We start from the raw sequence: 17,869 nt of genomic DNA, 5'->3' as shown, positions 1-17,869 counted from the left end.
ATTAGGACTGTTTTGACCCTTGGATGAAAACCCTTCGCAGTGTTGTACAGCCTGAAGTCATGGACATCACCAAATGCTGTTTTTCCTCCCTTGAAATGCTCTGCCTATATATATTTTTTGAAACAGTCAGTGTAATACTTTTTGTGTGTTGTTGCAAACCTAACTTTAGGCTATAGAAAAAAACTTCACATTATAATGTAAATAATTCCACATATTGAGTACTAAAGTAATAAGGTAGTTTGATGCTAATTGATGCTAACTGTAAGTACCCCCTTAAAGTCTGGAAACCCCCTTGCTCTCTTTTAAATGACACAATCATGCCATAAATAAAAAATAAATACATACATAAAAAGTTAACGTACATATTTTAAAATACAAATGTGTGTTGTTTTAACTGACGTAATAGTGTGGGTAATTGTGTACTCGGTTGGTTCAGGAGCGCTTTGTTTTGATCTTGAAGACTTTTAAAACGACGATAGTGACGATTACAGTGGTTATGATGACATTTCCCCTGTCAATAGTAAGTTAGTAGTCATGGTGATTACTGAGTCATAATTTGGATGTGCAGACGCCCAGTTTAGCTGCTCCGGAGTCTCGGAACAGGAGGAGCTAATCATCGAGAAACTTCCAACCGAACCGTCCCAACAAAGATGGACAGCCGGGCTGATTTACAGACCGTCTACACCAGGTGAGTCCTCAGAGTCTCAGCGAAGAACTCGACCTATTGAACCCTTGAAGCAGTTCACTGATTTTAAATCCGAGGAATAAATGTTGGTAGTAACGTTAAGATGCTAGCCGACGCTAGCTGCGTGGCTAACGGGAGCCGGTGCGTTTCTAACTCTCATAAAGTGTTTAGCCAACTCTTATGTGGCTACTTTAAATACGTTAAATCCTTTAGGTTTTCACAGTTTGAGGCTCCAGTCTACGGCTGTGCTTGTGTGAGAAAGTCGGGCAAAGTTTATAAACTGCCAGGAGGTGATTTGTTTGGTTTTTTACAGGTCGCCTTATCTCTGCTTTCGTGGCCGTGTGGACGCAGGTAGGCACAAAGCGACGGGGGGTGGGGGGTTGGTTATTCAACAGGCAACTAGTGAGAGATGCCTCACTTTATCTGGGACTTCAGCGTTTTTATTTTGTACTTATTTACACGTTTAAACAGTGTCCCACGTATTTACTAGCTTAGAGAGATGTGCTGATCTGTCCCAGTTGTTAAGATGATGAGCAGAAAGGAGAGCAGCTAAACTAGTCTTTACAGTAGAGAAGTGAACGCAGAGGTTTACAAAACTGTAATATAAGACCATAAAACAAACAGGATATATTGTATTTATCCCAAAAGTTGTGAAACTCTCAGATTTGTTATAGATGTTAAATAATGAACACAACTTAAACAGAATAGATTGAATAGCTCTAATAAGTAGATTGCGATAAAGGTCATTACAAATAAAAAGGCTATATTATCTATATCTTATACAAATCATTTAAAGTTAAAATATATAATATAATATTAAATGGTTATTAAACACGTAGTTCGGTGTAACAGTTTAAGAAGTAGAAATCACAATTAAATACAATGCAATATATTATTGATGCCAAACCTTTAATCTGCCCAGTTTGTGATATATCAAACTTAGAAATTAAACAAAATATAGGTATTAATAATTGTGCAGCTCATTTTGCTTGTTAAGTGATATCACAACAGAGATGTGTGTCCTCAGACTGTTGTAACTTTATGGTCCATCCCGTGGTAAATGGAACTGCATTGTTTCTAATGAGCACCAGGAAGCAACTCAGGTGAAAACGGCCCTCTGCCCCTATGCTCTGACCTCAGTCAACCCTTTTCCTTTCAGGTCATACTGAGTAAAACTCAAAGTCTGTTTTATATAATTATGGTCATTTTGAGAAACAGAAAGGAGGATTACCCAGGATATCGTCACTGGTTAAGGATTTGTCAATCAGAAGACATTGTATAACAGGAATTCACAATATGACCACAAACCAGTGGGTGATGACACTTTGACTCCACCCATCTTTCGTACCATTCATGGTTCCAAGCTCAGCTTTGTTTATTCAGCCTTAAATAAAATACGGAAGAAGTTGATGATTGGTAACTAGAGAAAAAATGATATTTTCCTTCATTTGCTCAGAAAGGTTTTATCTTGACCTTGAAAACAGGGTGTACTTCTTAGGTGATAGCTTTGTTAACACAGCTGAGAAATGACCAGGGTTTATTGGACGTTGAAAAGCAGTAAAAGTCAAGAAAATAAACTTTGTCATTCGACCACTTTATAAAACATGGTTACAACGTCCTTTACAGAACACAATAAAAAACAGATCAAAGTAGAAATGGAGTTTGCCAACCTTTGTGCCTACCTTTATTTGTCTTTCTTGGTTCCCTGTTGTTCATTAGTTTTGTTAAAAATGTAACCAATATATTGTTGGAAAGCAAAGCTTGGTCCTGATTCAAAGTGCTTCAGGATGACCTAAAGGTTCATTGAGCTTACTCATCTGTAATTGCTGACCAGGGCTCCTTTGTTCTCCTCAATTCATTATTGAAACTTTCTTGGCTCTGCAGGAAGGGGGAGAAATTTGAGATAGCCGACAAGGAGAGAAAAGGAGGAGACTCTGCGAGATCAGATATTCATGTTGAACGAGGGCTGGCGGAAGGGGGGCAGGGAGTTTATTATGGGATGCGTGCAAAGGAGAAGAAACATGACAGTCGTGGCGTGTTCAGGAGTGAAGAGGCGAGGCAGGGGTGAATAATTGAACTCTTCATACAGCGTACAGTGAGGCTGTGTCTGGCTCTCCAGGGATGTGAATTACGGGCCGTATATTCAGTAGCAACAATGAAGGGTTTGTTTCATAGCCAAGTGCTTGCTAATTTGACATGTGTGTATTTGTGTATGTGGTTTGGAGAGCATGTTAATCGGGAAGTCTGAACTTGTCTAGAGAACTGTTCAAGAGGCAGTTCTCTGGAAAAACTGTGGTGGGAGATTATGTGAAGTATTGCAATAACACGAAACAGGATGTTGCCAAGTCTTTTCTGGTTTGCTTTTTTACACAAATTTTCAGATGCGAGTCTTTCGAAGCATAGGCTTGTTTCCTGTTTAATGTCGTTGCTCTTTAACAGAGAGAGACAGAGTTTTATTGATGCTGCTGTAATGATGCTGATATAATTTGACTATAATTTTGTTTTATTTAGTTCTGCTATTAGTGTTTAATTTATAGCTGTAGTAATGTTCACTGTTTAGGATTAAGTTCTGCGGGATTGCAAGTTGTTGTATAGCAAATAAAGTGAGGTAATCTTTTAAGATGTATGCTAAATATATTTTTTATAGTTATGATAACGGCACATTATAATACTTTATTAAGAGCTCAATCTGTTTTAGTGGTGCAGCTTTTTTTACTGTGCCGGTTTATCGAGGGTCACCTTGGCACCCTTTGCTTTTACAAAACAAACACACTTCTTGTGTTTCAGGCAACTTACTCACTATTTGTGAAACGCGCAAGTACCCATTTTTAACTGAGTAGACTGTGGTTTGTTAAAACAGTCACTACTGTTGAACTCAACGTTTATTGAGCATGCTGTTTAACTTTTGTCTTGGTGTCAAGCTTTAATACATTCATTCACTTAATGTACTACCAGCAGAAGATGACAAACTGATACAACCACACCTCTACGCATCATAAAAACATGTTTACCAGGATAATTTTGTGTCACAGAGTAACTAAAAAATTGTGTTATCAGGAACTGAGCATCCCAGCCTTGCTTGTAACTGGATGACATTGCATTTTTCTTGTAATCTGATGAGCTTTTCTCTGAAACCACAGAGGGACAGTGCTTAATTGCTTAGTGTAGTACATCCTGTACCGCCACCCAGATCCTAGCACATCTCCTGATGTGATATATGTTGCTGAATTGTATTTGCATACAAAACGTTAACTTATAGCCTGCAAGTCCCTTTATTCTGCACCCTCCTGTTCTGTCCTGTTCCTGTTCTGGTTGAGAGTAACAAAAGAAACATGAGGTTCACATTTTGGGGGGGGGAGTTAAATTGCACAGAGGCTTCCTGTATATAGTCTGATAAATCTGCCCTGTTGTTTTATGTTGCCTCTGTTTTATGTTACTATTAAACTGATTGTTTAAAGTCTTAAATGTCTAACCAGGGATGGCAGCTCCACATGGTTAAACATTGTTGTCACATAGCTCATATGCACCAATAATATTTACCAGTGCTTTCATTTTTAAATAAACTGATGAAATAAACGGAGCAAAGATCTGGTAACTGGCACCCCCTCCATTCAGAGGAAGTAGGATGGGTCAGCTACCTCCTCGGTTTTCTGCCTGAACAGCACAACAAAGACCTGCTGTGAATACAGAACAATAGGAACAAGAGCCCAGTTTTCCTTCTGGTCATCCTCTGCCCTTTGTTCATTCTTTCTATATATTTCAAGTTTTAGTCATTTTTCTACTCAAAATTGAAAGTTGAAAATTTGATTATCAGCTTTCATTTTTTTACAGTATCTCTTAATGCACATGAAATGTTTGACGTGATATGTGTCGATATCATTTGTTTATTGTTTCCATTGTTAGAAAGGGAGAGCTCATCATCATCATCAGTTTCTGTTTTGAACATCAAAACGCAGTTACACAAATATTCAGTAAAGCTTGGTTTGAGCAGTTTGATGTAGGAACCGTTTTCTTTTCCAAGCACTTTGTTCTTTGTCAGATTTAGACTTTTTATATTTCATTTTTTAATGTATCCTCCATCATGCCCCTCTGCTGATAATCCTCTTTGTGTTCATTTCCAGGCCATAATCACCCCCAGACCACAGACAGTAAGGATGAAAAGGATACTTCAATGACCTCCTTTGGCATGGCTGCGCGAGGCCTCCCTTTGGCCTTAGCATCCATGACTCAAACTGCTACCTCCGACACGCGCTTCCACCCAAAATGGCGAGCGATTGCCGTGGCGACCCTGTTCGCTTTAGTGCTCATGTTATATTTGCACCGGACCGTAGAGGACTGGGAGCGTCCAACCAAAGGTTACTACCGGAACAGGGTTCACAGCTTTCAAATGCTCGATGAGGGTGAAGATGACTTATTCAGGGACACCAATAGACAAATTGCACGAAAACTCGGCCGCCAGCAGAGGAGGGAAAAACCGTACAATCACACATATCCTTTGAGTCCACCTGAGAAGACGCTGCACGGCACCCGTTACCGCATAGGAGTGATTGCAGACTTGGACAAAGCGTCACAGAGCTCAAAGGATCAGACGTGGTTCAGCTACATGAAAAGAGGTCACCTGACTGTTTCAGCCTCCGGTGACAGACTGGAAGTGGAATGGGATGCGGAGACGGTCACCCTGGAGAGTCATCTGGCTGAGAAAGGACGAGGTACGTGAACTCAGTGAAGGAACTCAGATTTATAGTTGCATCTAAATATTGTTTTTGTGCTTACATGTGTTAACTCCTCTGCAGGTATGGAGCTATCTGAGCTGGTAGCATTCAATGGTCACCTGTATACTGTGGACGACCGTACAGGTGTGGTGTACAGGATTGAGGGCAACCAGGCAGTTCCTTGGGTTATATTACCTGATGGTGATGGCTCAGTCTCCAAAGGTGAGTCCTTTTCAAAACTCCTGAAGTCTCAACTCACAAACTCCACAGTGCTCTTCACACAGCTTCACACTGGGAGCATTTCAGAAGCAAATAGTTTATTCTCTGTTTTGTTTTTTTTTGTTTGTTTGTTTGTTTGTTTTATCTTTCTGCCATGTTCTGCACCTGCTCTGTGAAACTTGATCTGGCTTCTCTGAAAGATAAACCTGGTTTCTCTGAAAGATAAACCTGGTTTCTCTGAAAGATAAACCTGGTGTTGAAAAAATACACCAGGAAGTGTCCCTGCAGGGAGACTTCTGAAACGTGCCAGAATGCAGCGCTTTCAAATATAATCTATTACTGGGTTTATAGGGATCTTTGTGTCCAGAGGAGGAAAACAATCTGAACAATATGCTGGTCTTAAACAACACAATATGGTTCTTAATGAAATAAAGACAGATAACAGCAGCTGTGGATATGCTAAGGTGGACTAAAGATGGCCAATTAAGTTGGTAAATTAAAAACACAACACGGACTCCAAAACTTCAGGGATCATTTCAGGGAACAGTCACCCTGTTGAGACTATTCAAACCAGTTTATAATGCAATAGAGAGACTGCTGTAATGAGACTTGTGATGCACTCTCCATTGGATGTTAATGGTCCATTTATTTAGCAATAATTCAGCGTACCACTGCTCATGTAAATCCACTATTAGGCAATAAATTAAATATGATAAAACTAAACCACTGCATGGTAGTCCACTTGGTTAGTCAAACACCGGCGCTGTCAAAACCGTTTTTCTTTGTTCATTTGAAAATAAACAACCAAAAATGTCTCACTCGTGTGTCTTTTGTTTGCTTGTGCAGGTTTCAAGGCAGAGTGGCTTGCAGTAAAGGATGAGCACCTGTTTGTTGGAGGCCTGGGGAAGGAATGGACGACGACTTCTGGGGACGTCATCAACAACAATCCCGAGTGGGTAAAAGTTGTTGGTGTCAGTGGGGAGGTGGAGCATCAAAACTGGGTGCCGCACTACAACGCCCTACGGAGTGCAACGGGGATCAAACCACCAGGTACTGTTGGGTGTGTTTTTGGGGATTTTTTTGTTTTGTTTTGTTCTTCAGTACAGTCTGAATTAGTAATCAGGCTTTATTTCTATTTATTATTAAACTTCTTGAAGACCAACTTATAACCTATAAATTTTGTTAAATGCTTATGTTATATTTGCCTATTTAATTAAAACAAAGATCGCTGATTTACTGCTTTGAGGTTTTTTGTTTGTTTGTTTGTTTTTGTTAAATACAGATTTCATATCTTTTTTTAGGACTAGTATTTGCAGTTTTCTTCTGAAACTACAGTCAGACCAAAATCAAGCTGGCCCAGTTTTCCCTGTTAGTGTAGCGAAATGCAGACGGAGACAGGAAATGTTTTGTAATCCTCTCATGAGCCAGCATGGCTGCTATGATGACAACAGCAGTCCACAAAGTTGTACGTTACCAAAAAACCCAGCTTAATCCAACTTTTGGCTCTTTTTACCTTCTGTGCATCCAAAAACATTTGGTTTATGGGTTATTTAACAGAACAATAACACACGGGTAACAGTCAGCACTTGTTAAGTAAGAGGTCAACTACTTCTCTCTCACGAACTGGCTAAACATCAGAGAAAGTTGCACTTTTGTCCTCCCAACACTTTGTCTTCTGATGTAGTCAACTAGATATGCGAGCTAAGACTTCCTGTTCTGTGGGAATGTCATTGTTAACTGGAGGGGAAAAAAATTATACAAAGCTAAGTTGTCTTCAGACAATTGTGAGTGGGTTTCATTTCATTCCCCTTTTGCATTCCACATGGCTCTCACATGTGATTTAAAATAGAAACCAAAACCTGAATCCTTGTCGTGCCAATAATCCTGCCTCTTGCCCACAGCTACTGCTATACATTGGTTTATAGAGACTAAAGACTTTAAGCATAAATTGTGTTTGAATTCTGGTATAACTGGGCTTAATGGGAAGCTTGATAATGTATAAAAGCCAAATTCAGGCACAAAACAAAGAGCTTAAAAAATTATTGAAACCAAAATATTTGGGAAAGGACAAAACATTGTGAAACGTGGAAATTACCTCCAACTCCTTGCATTCATTTCTGTTACCTTTCCTTGCTCTCTAGGCTACCTTATCCACGAATCAGCAGCTTGGAGTGAGCGTCTCCAGCGGTGGTTCTTCCTCCCTCGCCGTGCCAGTCACGAGCGTTATGAAGAGACGGCAGATGAGCGGCGTGCCACCAACCTCCTCTTGTCCTGCCCTGCAGACATCCGCTCCGTCAGCGTGCAGCGCGTCGGACCGCTCAACCTCACACGTGGCTTCTCCTCTTTTAAATTTGTCCCAGACACAGATGATCAAATCATCCTAGCCCTAAAATCAGAGGAGGATGCAGGCAAGATTGCCACCTACATCATAGCGTTTACACTAGACGGCCAGGTGCTGCTGCCTGAGACAAAGATAGGAGATGTAAAATATGAAGGGCTAGAGTTTATTTGAAAGAGGCAGTGCTGAATATGCAACGTTCCTGTGCAATATGATGTGACCAGATTCAGAGATTATATAACTACGATTATTGAGAGACACAAGAAAAGTTAAAAGGGAAACCCTGAAGCATAGCTGTGTGTCGCCAACCACAGACTGGCTGACTGATGCAGCCAAAAAACAAATGTTTTAAAGGCATTACTACTAAATTTAAGCACTGCTACATTGCCGTCTAAACTTCCTGGTTTGACACTACTGAGTCTGTTAAACACCAGATAAGATGTAGATCTCTTTTCCTGCAGCCGAACTCTGCTGGTCAGACACTCAGGGAAATGAGATGAAGGAGCATTTAAAAAAAAAAAAAGTTAATGTTCTTACATTACTTGAAATATTTAAGGTCACTTGTTGCTTTGGATTTTATTTATCCTTTTGGATACACTGAGGTTTTGTCATAATAGAAACGGAACCGGCCCAAACATGTTCACTTGTTTTATTTCGGCTGTTCTGTAAATGATAAGTTATGCTACGTAAGTCTAGAGGGGTGTACTATGCAGCAAAATTAAGCAGGTAGTGAGATATGTTGAGTTTGGAGTCAAAGTTTTCAGTGCCACAAAGGTGACTTCTCTTTTACTTTCGTTTGAGATCATTATGCTGAATGTAATCTGGGTTTTACAGACCAGCATGCTTTACTCACTTGTTCTCTCATGACATGAGTGACACGTTCCCGTCTGAGGGGATACATTTTTATATAGAACCTGTTCAGGTACTACTGAACAACAGTGCAGTAAAGTTACTGTGGCACAAACTGTGTCAACTTAGTGATGCAGAAAATGCATAAATAGGTGTTTTTCTTTGGTCTTACTTTGTTACTAAGTCTAGTTTACACTGTCAGTATGACATCCTGATAGAAGACCAGAGAATTGATTAGTCTGTAATTATTAAAAAGAATATTCACTTAAGAAAATCAAATATTCACTTTAATTCGGTCCAAAGACTGAGTGACCCATATCGTCTTTATTATGAGGAATTCTCAGACTCAAATGCAGTTTGAATGTTTAAATGGATCCCGTTTAAAAGCTGTAATACGCAGCTGTCATATTAGAAATAAACCCCAGCATGAAGTTTGCACTGCATGGAAAAACGGCCTAATATTTTTTATGTTCTTCATATCACTTCATGACCCATTTCTGCTGATTGGCACTCCATCTGTTTATGTTGTGCAGAAGAGAGTCAAAGGACATCAAATGCCCCCCTTTCATGGGAGTGAGCACAGAGCCTGAAGCAAAAGGCCTAGGGCTGCTTTCACACCGTTTTCAGATCTTCCAGCAGGATGTCACTCTGATTTCTTTACTTCGTATCATTGTTACCGCTTTAGCTTTAGTAAACCTGTAGACTTATTGATTGTTTGGATTGAAATGTATAAGGCCTTTAATTATGTGGTCTAGTTACAAACAGGTGTACAGTTCTGTACACACACACTATAACCTCTTCTTTGATTTTCTGTTAGCCAATCAGAACACAACCAATGGATTCTTGGTTTCTTTTGGCTGGTTGGTGGTCAGGCTCTACGTCTTTTTTTTTTTTTTTTTACTTTGACCATGGTGCCAGCAAGAGATCTTGCACTCCAGATGTGCTTTGCTTACTGCTGCCCGAACCATTGAAAATAAAGGTTTTCAGATCACAGGGGTACTGTCCACATGTTCTGCGTGTAAGCTTGTCTGAGCGCGCGCGCACGCACACACACACACACACACACACACACACACGTTAATTGTCACTGAAGGTTTTGTCAAACCAGCTTATGCAAAGAAAGCCTGGCTAAACCAAACTTGCTTCCTATTACACCCCTCAACTTAAATGTTGCCTCACATGTGTTGAGTAATTATGATAAGCTTCTCAAGCCAGAGAACATGAGAATCACCAGCTGTTTAATGTAACCATAATTAATCATATATTCCCTGTATCCCCTGAAAAGATTAAAATTTCTTCTTTAAATGTTCGCGTGTGAATCGTGATTTTAAACAAGAAACCAAAATCTTAATGTTGCATTTGCTGTGGTATTTCGTGGCATTTATTTAACTTGATTAAATCAACAAATTCATCTAAAAAATACCTATACAGTTTCATGTCTACAAAATCAATAGTAATGCATTACACTTCACTATACATTAGTTAGTATTCAGGTTTAATCAGGCCTTTCAAAGACTTGGCAATGGGTGCAGGATCACACCGATTAACCGCCTAACGTGAAAACATTTTGAATCAGTTTAACATGCTCCAAAGTTAGCGATTAGTCACATAGCAGATGTTTATCTCCTCACTTCAAACCTGAGGAAAGTACTCGTGAGCAGTTTTTTTTTTTTCACAGGCTCGTTGCCATTACAAGGATGTCTTGCGGTAGCCCGTCCATCTGTACGAGTTTGAAGGAGCCCAGTTTGGAATAAAAGTTGAGCATCCTCCGATTGCTCTGCCTCAACTCACAAAAGGCTCCTCTAGACCCTAAAAGGAAAACAACAATGGTAACTTTGGAGTTTTGTAATAAAAGAAGCAGTAAAGGCTTTATGTGAAGTATTTCACAGATGCAAATATTCTGAGACTAACTTTATAATTAAGTATATATGGGGGTGTTAAAAGGAGACCATTATGCTTTTCCTTACTTTCTTCCATACATATACTGTTAGAATGGTGGATACACACAATCTTAGAAAGCATTTCAAATCATAAGGTCAGCATGTGTAAAAGTAACCCCTGTGAGCTAACAGCGTGGGCTTCAACCTGCTCAAAACACTGTTTCCTACAGTTTCTCTTTATGTTGGTGACTGCATGCATCCCTAGTATGGTCATCAAAGCCCCACCTATCTCCTGCTTAAACATTCTTTCTGAGTGGGGCAGCCAATCAGAAGAAAGCTGCCTTAAATTGAGGGTAGCTTTAAAGACAAGAGGAGCTAAATGTCTTATTTCATACAGGATGAACCTATACACAGCATAAGATTATTATGAACTGTGATTCATGCAAAGCCACTCTACTGGAACCCAAGAACAAACACGTGGAGTTGGAAAAGACCATAACTGGGCCCTTAAACAGCAAAGCAGCTTATATTATAAACATCTATAGATATAGAATGATATTGCTCTAAATGGAACAGCTCCCCCATGTGGTTAATTTTCTGCCTCATAAACCTCAACATGTGCAGTTAGATGAGCTTCATCCAGAATGATCAAGTTCACAGTGTGAAATCTCGACCTACCACTGCTCCTGATGGAGGACAACAGCTGACCAATCATGCGCTTGGCTGGAGAAGGATCAGTGACCCGAGGGAGCATTTCCAGAGCAATCACTGAGGGGAACTCTTCAAACACTGAACCACTTACTGCCCTCTGGAGTTTGGAAATAGAATACAGTCAAGTGACAGCATTTATGGTTATACTGCATTCTAGAAAAATTTTCACATCTTGCTTTGAATCACCTGGATCTTGGCTGCAGCTGGTTTGGCATCAGTGAGGGCCAGTGCATAACCACACAGCCCGAGGTCATCCTCCAGGATAAGACCACAGAGAGGGGAAGGAGAGATTTCACCTGCTGACAGGCTGCAATGCCCCAGGGGAAAAAAATAAGATGAAGAGGAAGATCACATTCACAGAAGAAAAAAGGTTTATCATCCCAAGTAATTTAAAGTGCGTTTTAACAATATACCCGCTGTATATAAAAGATTGCTGTAGCCATCGTGACATCACTTGTTACTATCTTGGTGTTTTGAAAATAGACGTTCAAAGTGAGGGGCGGTTTTTCCTGAGAACTCGAGGAGTGATGCATGCTTCCTGCTTGTGCAACTTGTGAATCACGTGGACTTTTAATAACGAGGACCACAGTTTCCAAAAATCAACATGAGGAAAGTGGTTAGTGAGGTCACATCACTAACAGAGTAGCTAACTCTTACCTGTCACTGATAAGTGGAGACTGAGCCATCAGAGCAGAGTTGCCTTCTCCTGCTTTCTGCATCTCCCTAAAAATCCTCTCTACCTCTGGCTAGAAAGAAAAAGAAATACTCCATAACATCACTCCTGAATTTTAATCGAGAGAAAACTAAACCACTGATGATCAGCATCTTCACCTTGTCCTCAGGGCAGTAGGGTCGTATGCAGTAAACTGCTGTCATGGGAGGATGTCTGAACAGGTCTCTGTTTCCATGTCCTGGCAGCATCCTCTGTTGGTGCGGAAGAAAACAGACACCAGAAACCCAAAGTTTAAAAATCAGGTGGATCTAGCATCACAAGGTGGTGCTTATATAGTATGCACTACAGATGGATGGTAACGTTAAACATGAAAACAATAAAATAAACGTTTGTGCACATAATCACTGTAGCCAGAAGCTCAGACATCAGATTGCTTTTGTTTTCACGGACATTTTTTTTTTTTCTTTAAACTCTTGGACCTTGATGATGTCAAGGCACACAGCACTGGAGGCCCCGCCCACCTTTATGAAGGGCAGCCAATCAAATGAAAGCTGGCTTGAAGGGAGCGGATATAAAGCAGCTTGTTTGAGACAGTAGAAGAACCAAGGAGCTGCACCAAGGCTCAGTAACATTATTTTGAACTGTGAATAATGCAAAGCTACTCTAGTGGAGTGCAAAAATAAAATATGGAGCACAAAACATCAGCTGGAGACCTTGCCTTGTTACTGACTATTATCACTGCTGTGATTTTATATAACAACTCACTGCACTGCTTAGTTTACCTGGAATTCTCCAGACAGGCCTCCTCTGAAGCCCCAAGGTTCAGGATCATCGTTCAATAACTGGGCTGAGGGTTGGCTGTGGCCTCCTGTGGAAGGCAACACACAACAAAATATTAAAAGCTACAGTAAGCAGCTTCAGTTCACACTTTCACGCCTCATTTAACCAAAGCATAATCACTTCTCTTAAAAAGATAGAAGGATTAATCATCGAGCTGATAATCTAAATGCAGTTCCCTGCTGATTTTCATGGCTGCTGCAGTTTTTGTTTGGAAAAAAAAATGCTTACAAGCTCATCTCTTATTACAGGTAACAGTGGGAGCAGAAAATCACACAAACTGAATGAGATGCTCCAGCATTTCTTAGTTTCAGAATTCTTCAAAGAATTCAAGAAATATCTGTTTATATAGATGTAAATTTGAGTTTATTGTTGTTTATCAAGTGTTATTTTGTCCGTATTGTGATATGGATATTTTGCTACTAAGGGGTCCGCAACGTCTTCATCTATAGAGCAGTCTTTCAGTGTTGGTTTGCAATATGAGTGGAATATATTCGTTTTCTCACCTAGTGTTTTCACGTAGGCTCGAGCCAGACCGACCCCACTCTTGATGTCACAGATGTAGTTGTACAGATCGTACAGGATGCTGCGGTTCGGGGCATTTGACAGGCGGTTGAACATCTGCACCACTGCCTCACACATGTTATCGAACTGCTGGGCTCTTGAGCACCACTCTGCTGTCTGAAAAAACAGAAAACAGCTGTAGGAGGACAACATGTAGAAAAATGATCTGCGTTTGCATATAAATATAAATACTACCTTGTCTGTCTCTGCAGCTGCTGCCTGACTTTGGTTTTTGAGCCAGTCCAGCTCCTGCAGCATGGTCCTGGCTGTGGTACCGTGTTCGTAGGGCAGGTAGAAGAGGTCTGACAGCAGCTTCAGGTCAGCCAGGGTCAGAGGCTCAGCTGTGTACAATGGGTTCTCCCCGGGACCAGGAATGTAGGGGCTCTCACCCATGTCAGTCTGCATGGGCTCCTCTTCTGATGACTCTTTCTTCAGGCGAGGATGACAAGGGCCTGGAAGCACAGACATACCGTGTATTAAAGTGACAACCACCCATTCATGTCTTTTAATATCATTAAACCATATTTAATAAGACTCTACCTCCTGGTTGATCTGTGCTCATGAACTCCTCCAGCCAGTCAGTGAGGGCCAGATTCAGGGCTTTCTGTGGGCTGTAGCAAGGATCCTGCTCTTCATCACCTGGAGGTGAAGGTCAGAGAAAGTGAGACAATGTTTAAGCTCCGTGACCTCACAGACAGCATGGAGTGGATTCCAGCAAACACAACGACAACACTGACAGCATTTCCTGTCAAAACTGGAAAAATAAATCTGCACCATAAATAGATGTTGATGTTGCTTCCACAGACAACAGTGATTCGGGCGGGGTGGGCCTTATGAAGCAAAAAATACTATTCAAAATATTCCAAAAAGTGCATGTTTTTATTTTTAAATATGATGTCTGACTGTCATGGCGTGGTTGTTGGTGTCAGGCAGGCTGAAATACTCTTTGCGGAAAAAAGGAAAAGAAAAAACCTTGTTGATGCCAGAGGAGAAAGGCCAGACTGTTGGCTTTGAGCACTCCTGAAAGCATCAGGAGCAGGTTGGGTTCACTATATTATGATTGCAAATTACTTTCTACACAGTCGCTGAATGCACTTGAGGGTAGTCCTGTAATGTTTTACCTTCTACAAAAGAAAAAAAATGCATTTGTTAAATCATGACTAACAGAAACTCACCCATCTCCACATCCCTCGGTGTTCCTTCGGCAGGTGCTTTACACCATGTCGCCAGAGTGTGAACGGCCACGAAGTTTGGGTAAAACTCACAATTGGGATTTGTGAGCACTCCTTTCAGTTTTGGGATCAGATCAGTGGGTCTATCCTTTTTGAAAAAAACAATAATATATAGACACCGGAGTCATACTGGTACATACACACAATCTAACACTGTTAAAATAAAGAAGAGAAAAAAATAACCTTATAGGGTCCAAGGAAAAGCCTTTGGGGATCATAATCATTGGCATGAATGTTGTCCCAGATGACTGGTGCCCTCTTCAGGACTGAGGATACCTCCTCTATGGATTCAACTGAGATTTTGTGGGATACTACTTTTGGACCTAAATAAATGAAAAAAAAAAAAAAAAAGTAAAAACAAATGAATAATTAACCTTGGGGAAATTCAAGATCATGGAAACAGGTTCAGGCTCCGGCTGAGTGTAATCTTACCAGTCCACAGTACGTCAATGCCAGGCAGGAGCTTCTCTCCCACAGTGTTCAGGTACGAGGACTGGGTTACACTGGGCGTACAGAAGACAGCACAGTAATCTGAAGATAAAGAGTGACTCATTAAGAAACTGTTAGAATAATGTGTATTATTTTCTACCACAACGCTCCCTGTTTAACTGGACTGTAACTGGACTGGACTGTTTTGCTGTCTGACCTGTAGGACAGAAGAGGAAGACTTCGGGCTCTCCTAAGTGCATGTACACCTCGTTAGTGATGGCCACTTGAGCGTGGGCGAAGGAGCTGAAAGCCTGCTTGTCAGCTGGACACATCTCAGTCTCAATGTCGTCAAAGAGTAAAGAGAAAGACCTGCAGCCAAACTCCTTGACCTAAGGAACAAATGTAATTTCTGTCAGTGAACAGGGTCAAGTGAAAGTTAGCATCGCTTTGCTTACAGCCAAAGACATAAAAAAGGCTATTCCACCTAGAATTACACCAGCCTCTGTATAATTTTACTACCCCACTTTAAATGCATTCATTTTACTGCTAAGCGATGCGCTGTCCAAACCCTCGGAGAGCCACAAAGTGAGATACAACCAATTATAAATTATATTATATTTTTTCCTGCTGCACCCATCACCTCTGCTTCCAAAGTCCTACCTGATCTAGTTTCCTCTTCAGGGCAGCTACTTCTTTAGGGTTGGAGAAAGTAATGTCCAGACCGGGTGAGATTGCATAGACGAACTCGACGTCGTGCTGTTTCGCTGCTGATATCAGGCTCGTTAGTTGTTCTATGAAAAGAAAAGGGACAAAGAAGAAATGCTATTTGATGATGCAGTTCACAAATTCTGTTAATGATCCCTTTACTTCCCATCAATGAACAGATTTAAAACAAAGAGTTAAAGTGACATGGTTTAACCTTAGATTTAGCTGCTTTTGTGTCTGCGGGGAAACTTTACGAGCATATACAGGTGGGTCTGAAGTCCACTGACTTGATGAGGGGTCATCAAAAACATGATAGTTTGAAAAAGGTTAAACATCAAATCGTCTTCACTGCACTTCAGATTGTAATGTTTTTGATAACATCCAGACAGTCGACCCAAAGACACTTTAAACACGTCTGAGGAGATAACAATGAGTCGTAAGGGGATGAGTTCGGAAGAGCTGACAACTGCAAAATGACCAAACTTTTATTATTTTATGTGTTTTAATTTACTTTTATTGTTTGGGGCTCAATTTATAACCAGTTTTGCACGACTATTGAATGAGGACTCAGATATGCACACGTAAATTTAAACACATAGTTTCAGTTCCATTGCAGTTAACTGGACATTGCAAATTAGTAAGTTGTCTGAGGAGGAAATATAGTACAGATTTTTTATTTAAATGAGCATTTGTTAAGGTAGCGGACTATGCATGGAGGCACAACTGCTCTGCTAATAGATCAGGGAATTAGTCAGTGTTACTTTTAAAATTAAAGACAGGTGCAACTGAATTTCATCTGCTTCCAAGACCAGAAAGATTTTTGTGGTTTTGAATTATGAATGTGATACGGTGAGACTCACCCGCCTCCTCAGCAGCGTACAAGTCTCTCCAGTACATCCTGTGTTTGTAATCATCCTTGGGGGCGTACAGGTATGTGTTCAAACCCCACTTCTGTTCCCTGCAAAACCAAAATATTATGCCAGAGGTTAGAAATTCTCAGTGCAACATTTCTAAATGTTGGTGCGCATCCTGATCACAATAAAAGCTTCTAGTAATAACAGAAAATAACAAACGAAATTGCCAGTGTAAGAGAAACTGTGACAAAAGCAATGCAAATCACCTGCATGTCATTTCATTCATGCAAATGATTCAGCGCAACTACTTTTGGATATTTAAAAAATAAATAAATACATGAATATGAATACAGCTATATTACATATGTCAAAATCAGCAGCTGCTGTTATTACTTTCAGGAAGTGTGTTCATCATTTCCAGTTCTTCGCTTGGTGCCTAAGACCACATACCTCTTAAACAGTTCTGTTCTTTGCTCCATAGTCCACGGCCGCCCATAAAAGCCTGTAACAAGCAAAGGTCGACTTACACTTCAAAACGCGTCATCTTACCAAAAGTGATCAATGCATGATTGATTAATCAGATGCATTTTAAAGCGGGCAGCTGGAAGCATTCAAGAACCTGTAATCTAGCGGAGCCGCGGTGTTTGGGCCCCTGATTCCGGGTCTGCTCACCTTCTACTACGCCGCTGATGAAGCGCCCAGTCCCGGTGACAGGCTGTCGCTTGGTACTGTCCAGTTTCGACATGTTTTCCTGTAATATTCAGTCTCTTCCTGCTTTTTGACTTTAACAGTGCTCAGTCTGCAGCCCCAGCTGTGACACGGCGATACTGACAGTCATGCTTCTGCACGCCAACCTTTGAATTGATTCGCATTTATTGCACCTTATTCTCACGCCTGCGCAGTAACAGTCGGGTTAAACACCTGCAGCATTGCGCAACATCGCGCTAACGCCAATAAATGTCCAAACCTGTAAATGGTCGAAACAGAATCGCAGCTATTGTTTGGTGCGGATAACTGAAGTTCAGCTCATATTCAGACGCATGTGTCTGACTACCGGGTGGACGTCTTAAAGGGACAGTGTGCCCACAACTTAAAGGGACAACACACCAAAAAAAAAAAAAAACACGCAGGATGCCACAGGAGTTCAGTATCTTCTACTAACTTTTACAGTTTTAATTTCA

The 17,869-nt window shown here is 40.7% G+C and overlaps 2 protein-coding genes across 5 annotated transcripts; one reads left to right on the top strand and one right to left on the bottom strand.

Moving 5' to 3' along the window:
- The first annotated feature begins 557 nt into the window (after positions 1-557).
- Positions 558-8,583, top strand: cant1b (calcium activated nucleotidase 1b). 4 transcript variants are annotated; one of them, XM_026170125.2, is made up of 6 exons: positions 610-688; positions 999-1,036; positions 4,807-5,394; positions 5,479-5,619; positions 6,463-6,666; positions 7,758-8,583. In XM_026170125.2, the coding sequence occupies exons 1-6, from the start codon at positions 651-653 to the stop codon at positions 8,126-8,128; spliced, it is 1,380 nt and encodes a 459-aa protein (XP_026025910.1). In that variant the 5' UTR covers positions 610-650; the 3' UTR covers positions 8,129-8,583. The 4 variants fall into 4 exon arrangements, with proteins under 4 accessions (XP_026025914.1, XP_026025910.1, XP_026025909.2 ...); XM_026170129.2 differs by lacking the exon at positions 999-1,036 and having other exon boundaries at positions 558-688; XM_026170124.2 differs by lacking the exons at positions 610-688; positions 999-1,036 and adding an exon at positions 2,592-2,749.
- A 1,573-nt stretch (positions 8,584-10,156) lies between these two features.
- Positions 10,157-17,740, bottom strand: ogal (O-GlcNAcase like). Its single transcript, XM_026170122.2, has 17 exons — positions 17,361-17,740; positions 17,139-17,190; positions 16,695-16,792; positions 15,790-15,920; positions 15,347-15,518; positions 15,133-15,231; positions 14,884-15,023; positions 14,644-14,788; positions 14,009-14,107; positions 13,664-13,920; positions 13,411-13,585; positions 12,850-12,935; positions 12,226-12,318; positions 12,052-12,140; positions 11,581-11,701; positions 11,362-11,491; positions 10,157-10,612 (listed from the first exon to the last, which is right to left on the bottom strand). The coding sequence occupies exons 1-17, from the start codon at positions 17,431-17,433 to the stop codon at positions 10,476-10,478; spliced, it is 2,097 nt and encodes a 698-aa protein (XP_026025907.2). The 5' UTR covers positions 17,434-17,740; the 3' UTR covers positions 10,157-10,475.
- Between the last annotated feature and the right edge of the window lie 129 nt (positions 17,741-17,869).

This window comes from Astatotilapia calliptera, chromosome 6 (assembly GCF_964374335.1).
Source record: "Astatotilapia calliptera chromosome 6, fAstCal68.1, whole genome shotgun sequence".
NCBI classification, from domain to species: domain Eukaryota; kingdom Metazoa; phylum Chordata; class Actinopteri; order Cichliformes; family Cichlidae; genus Astatotilapia; species Astatotilapia calliptera.
Note: the sequence above shows the minus strand (reverse complement) of the source record. Positions and strands in the feature narration are given on the sequence as shown.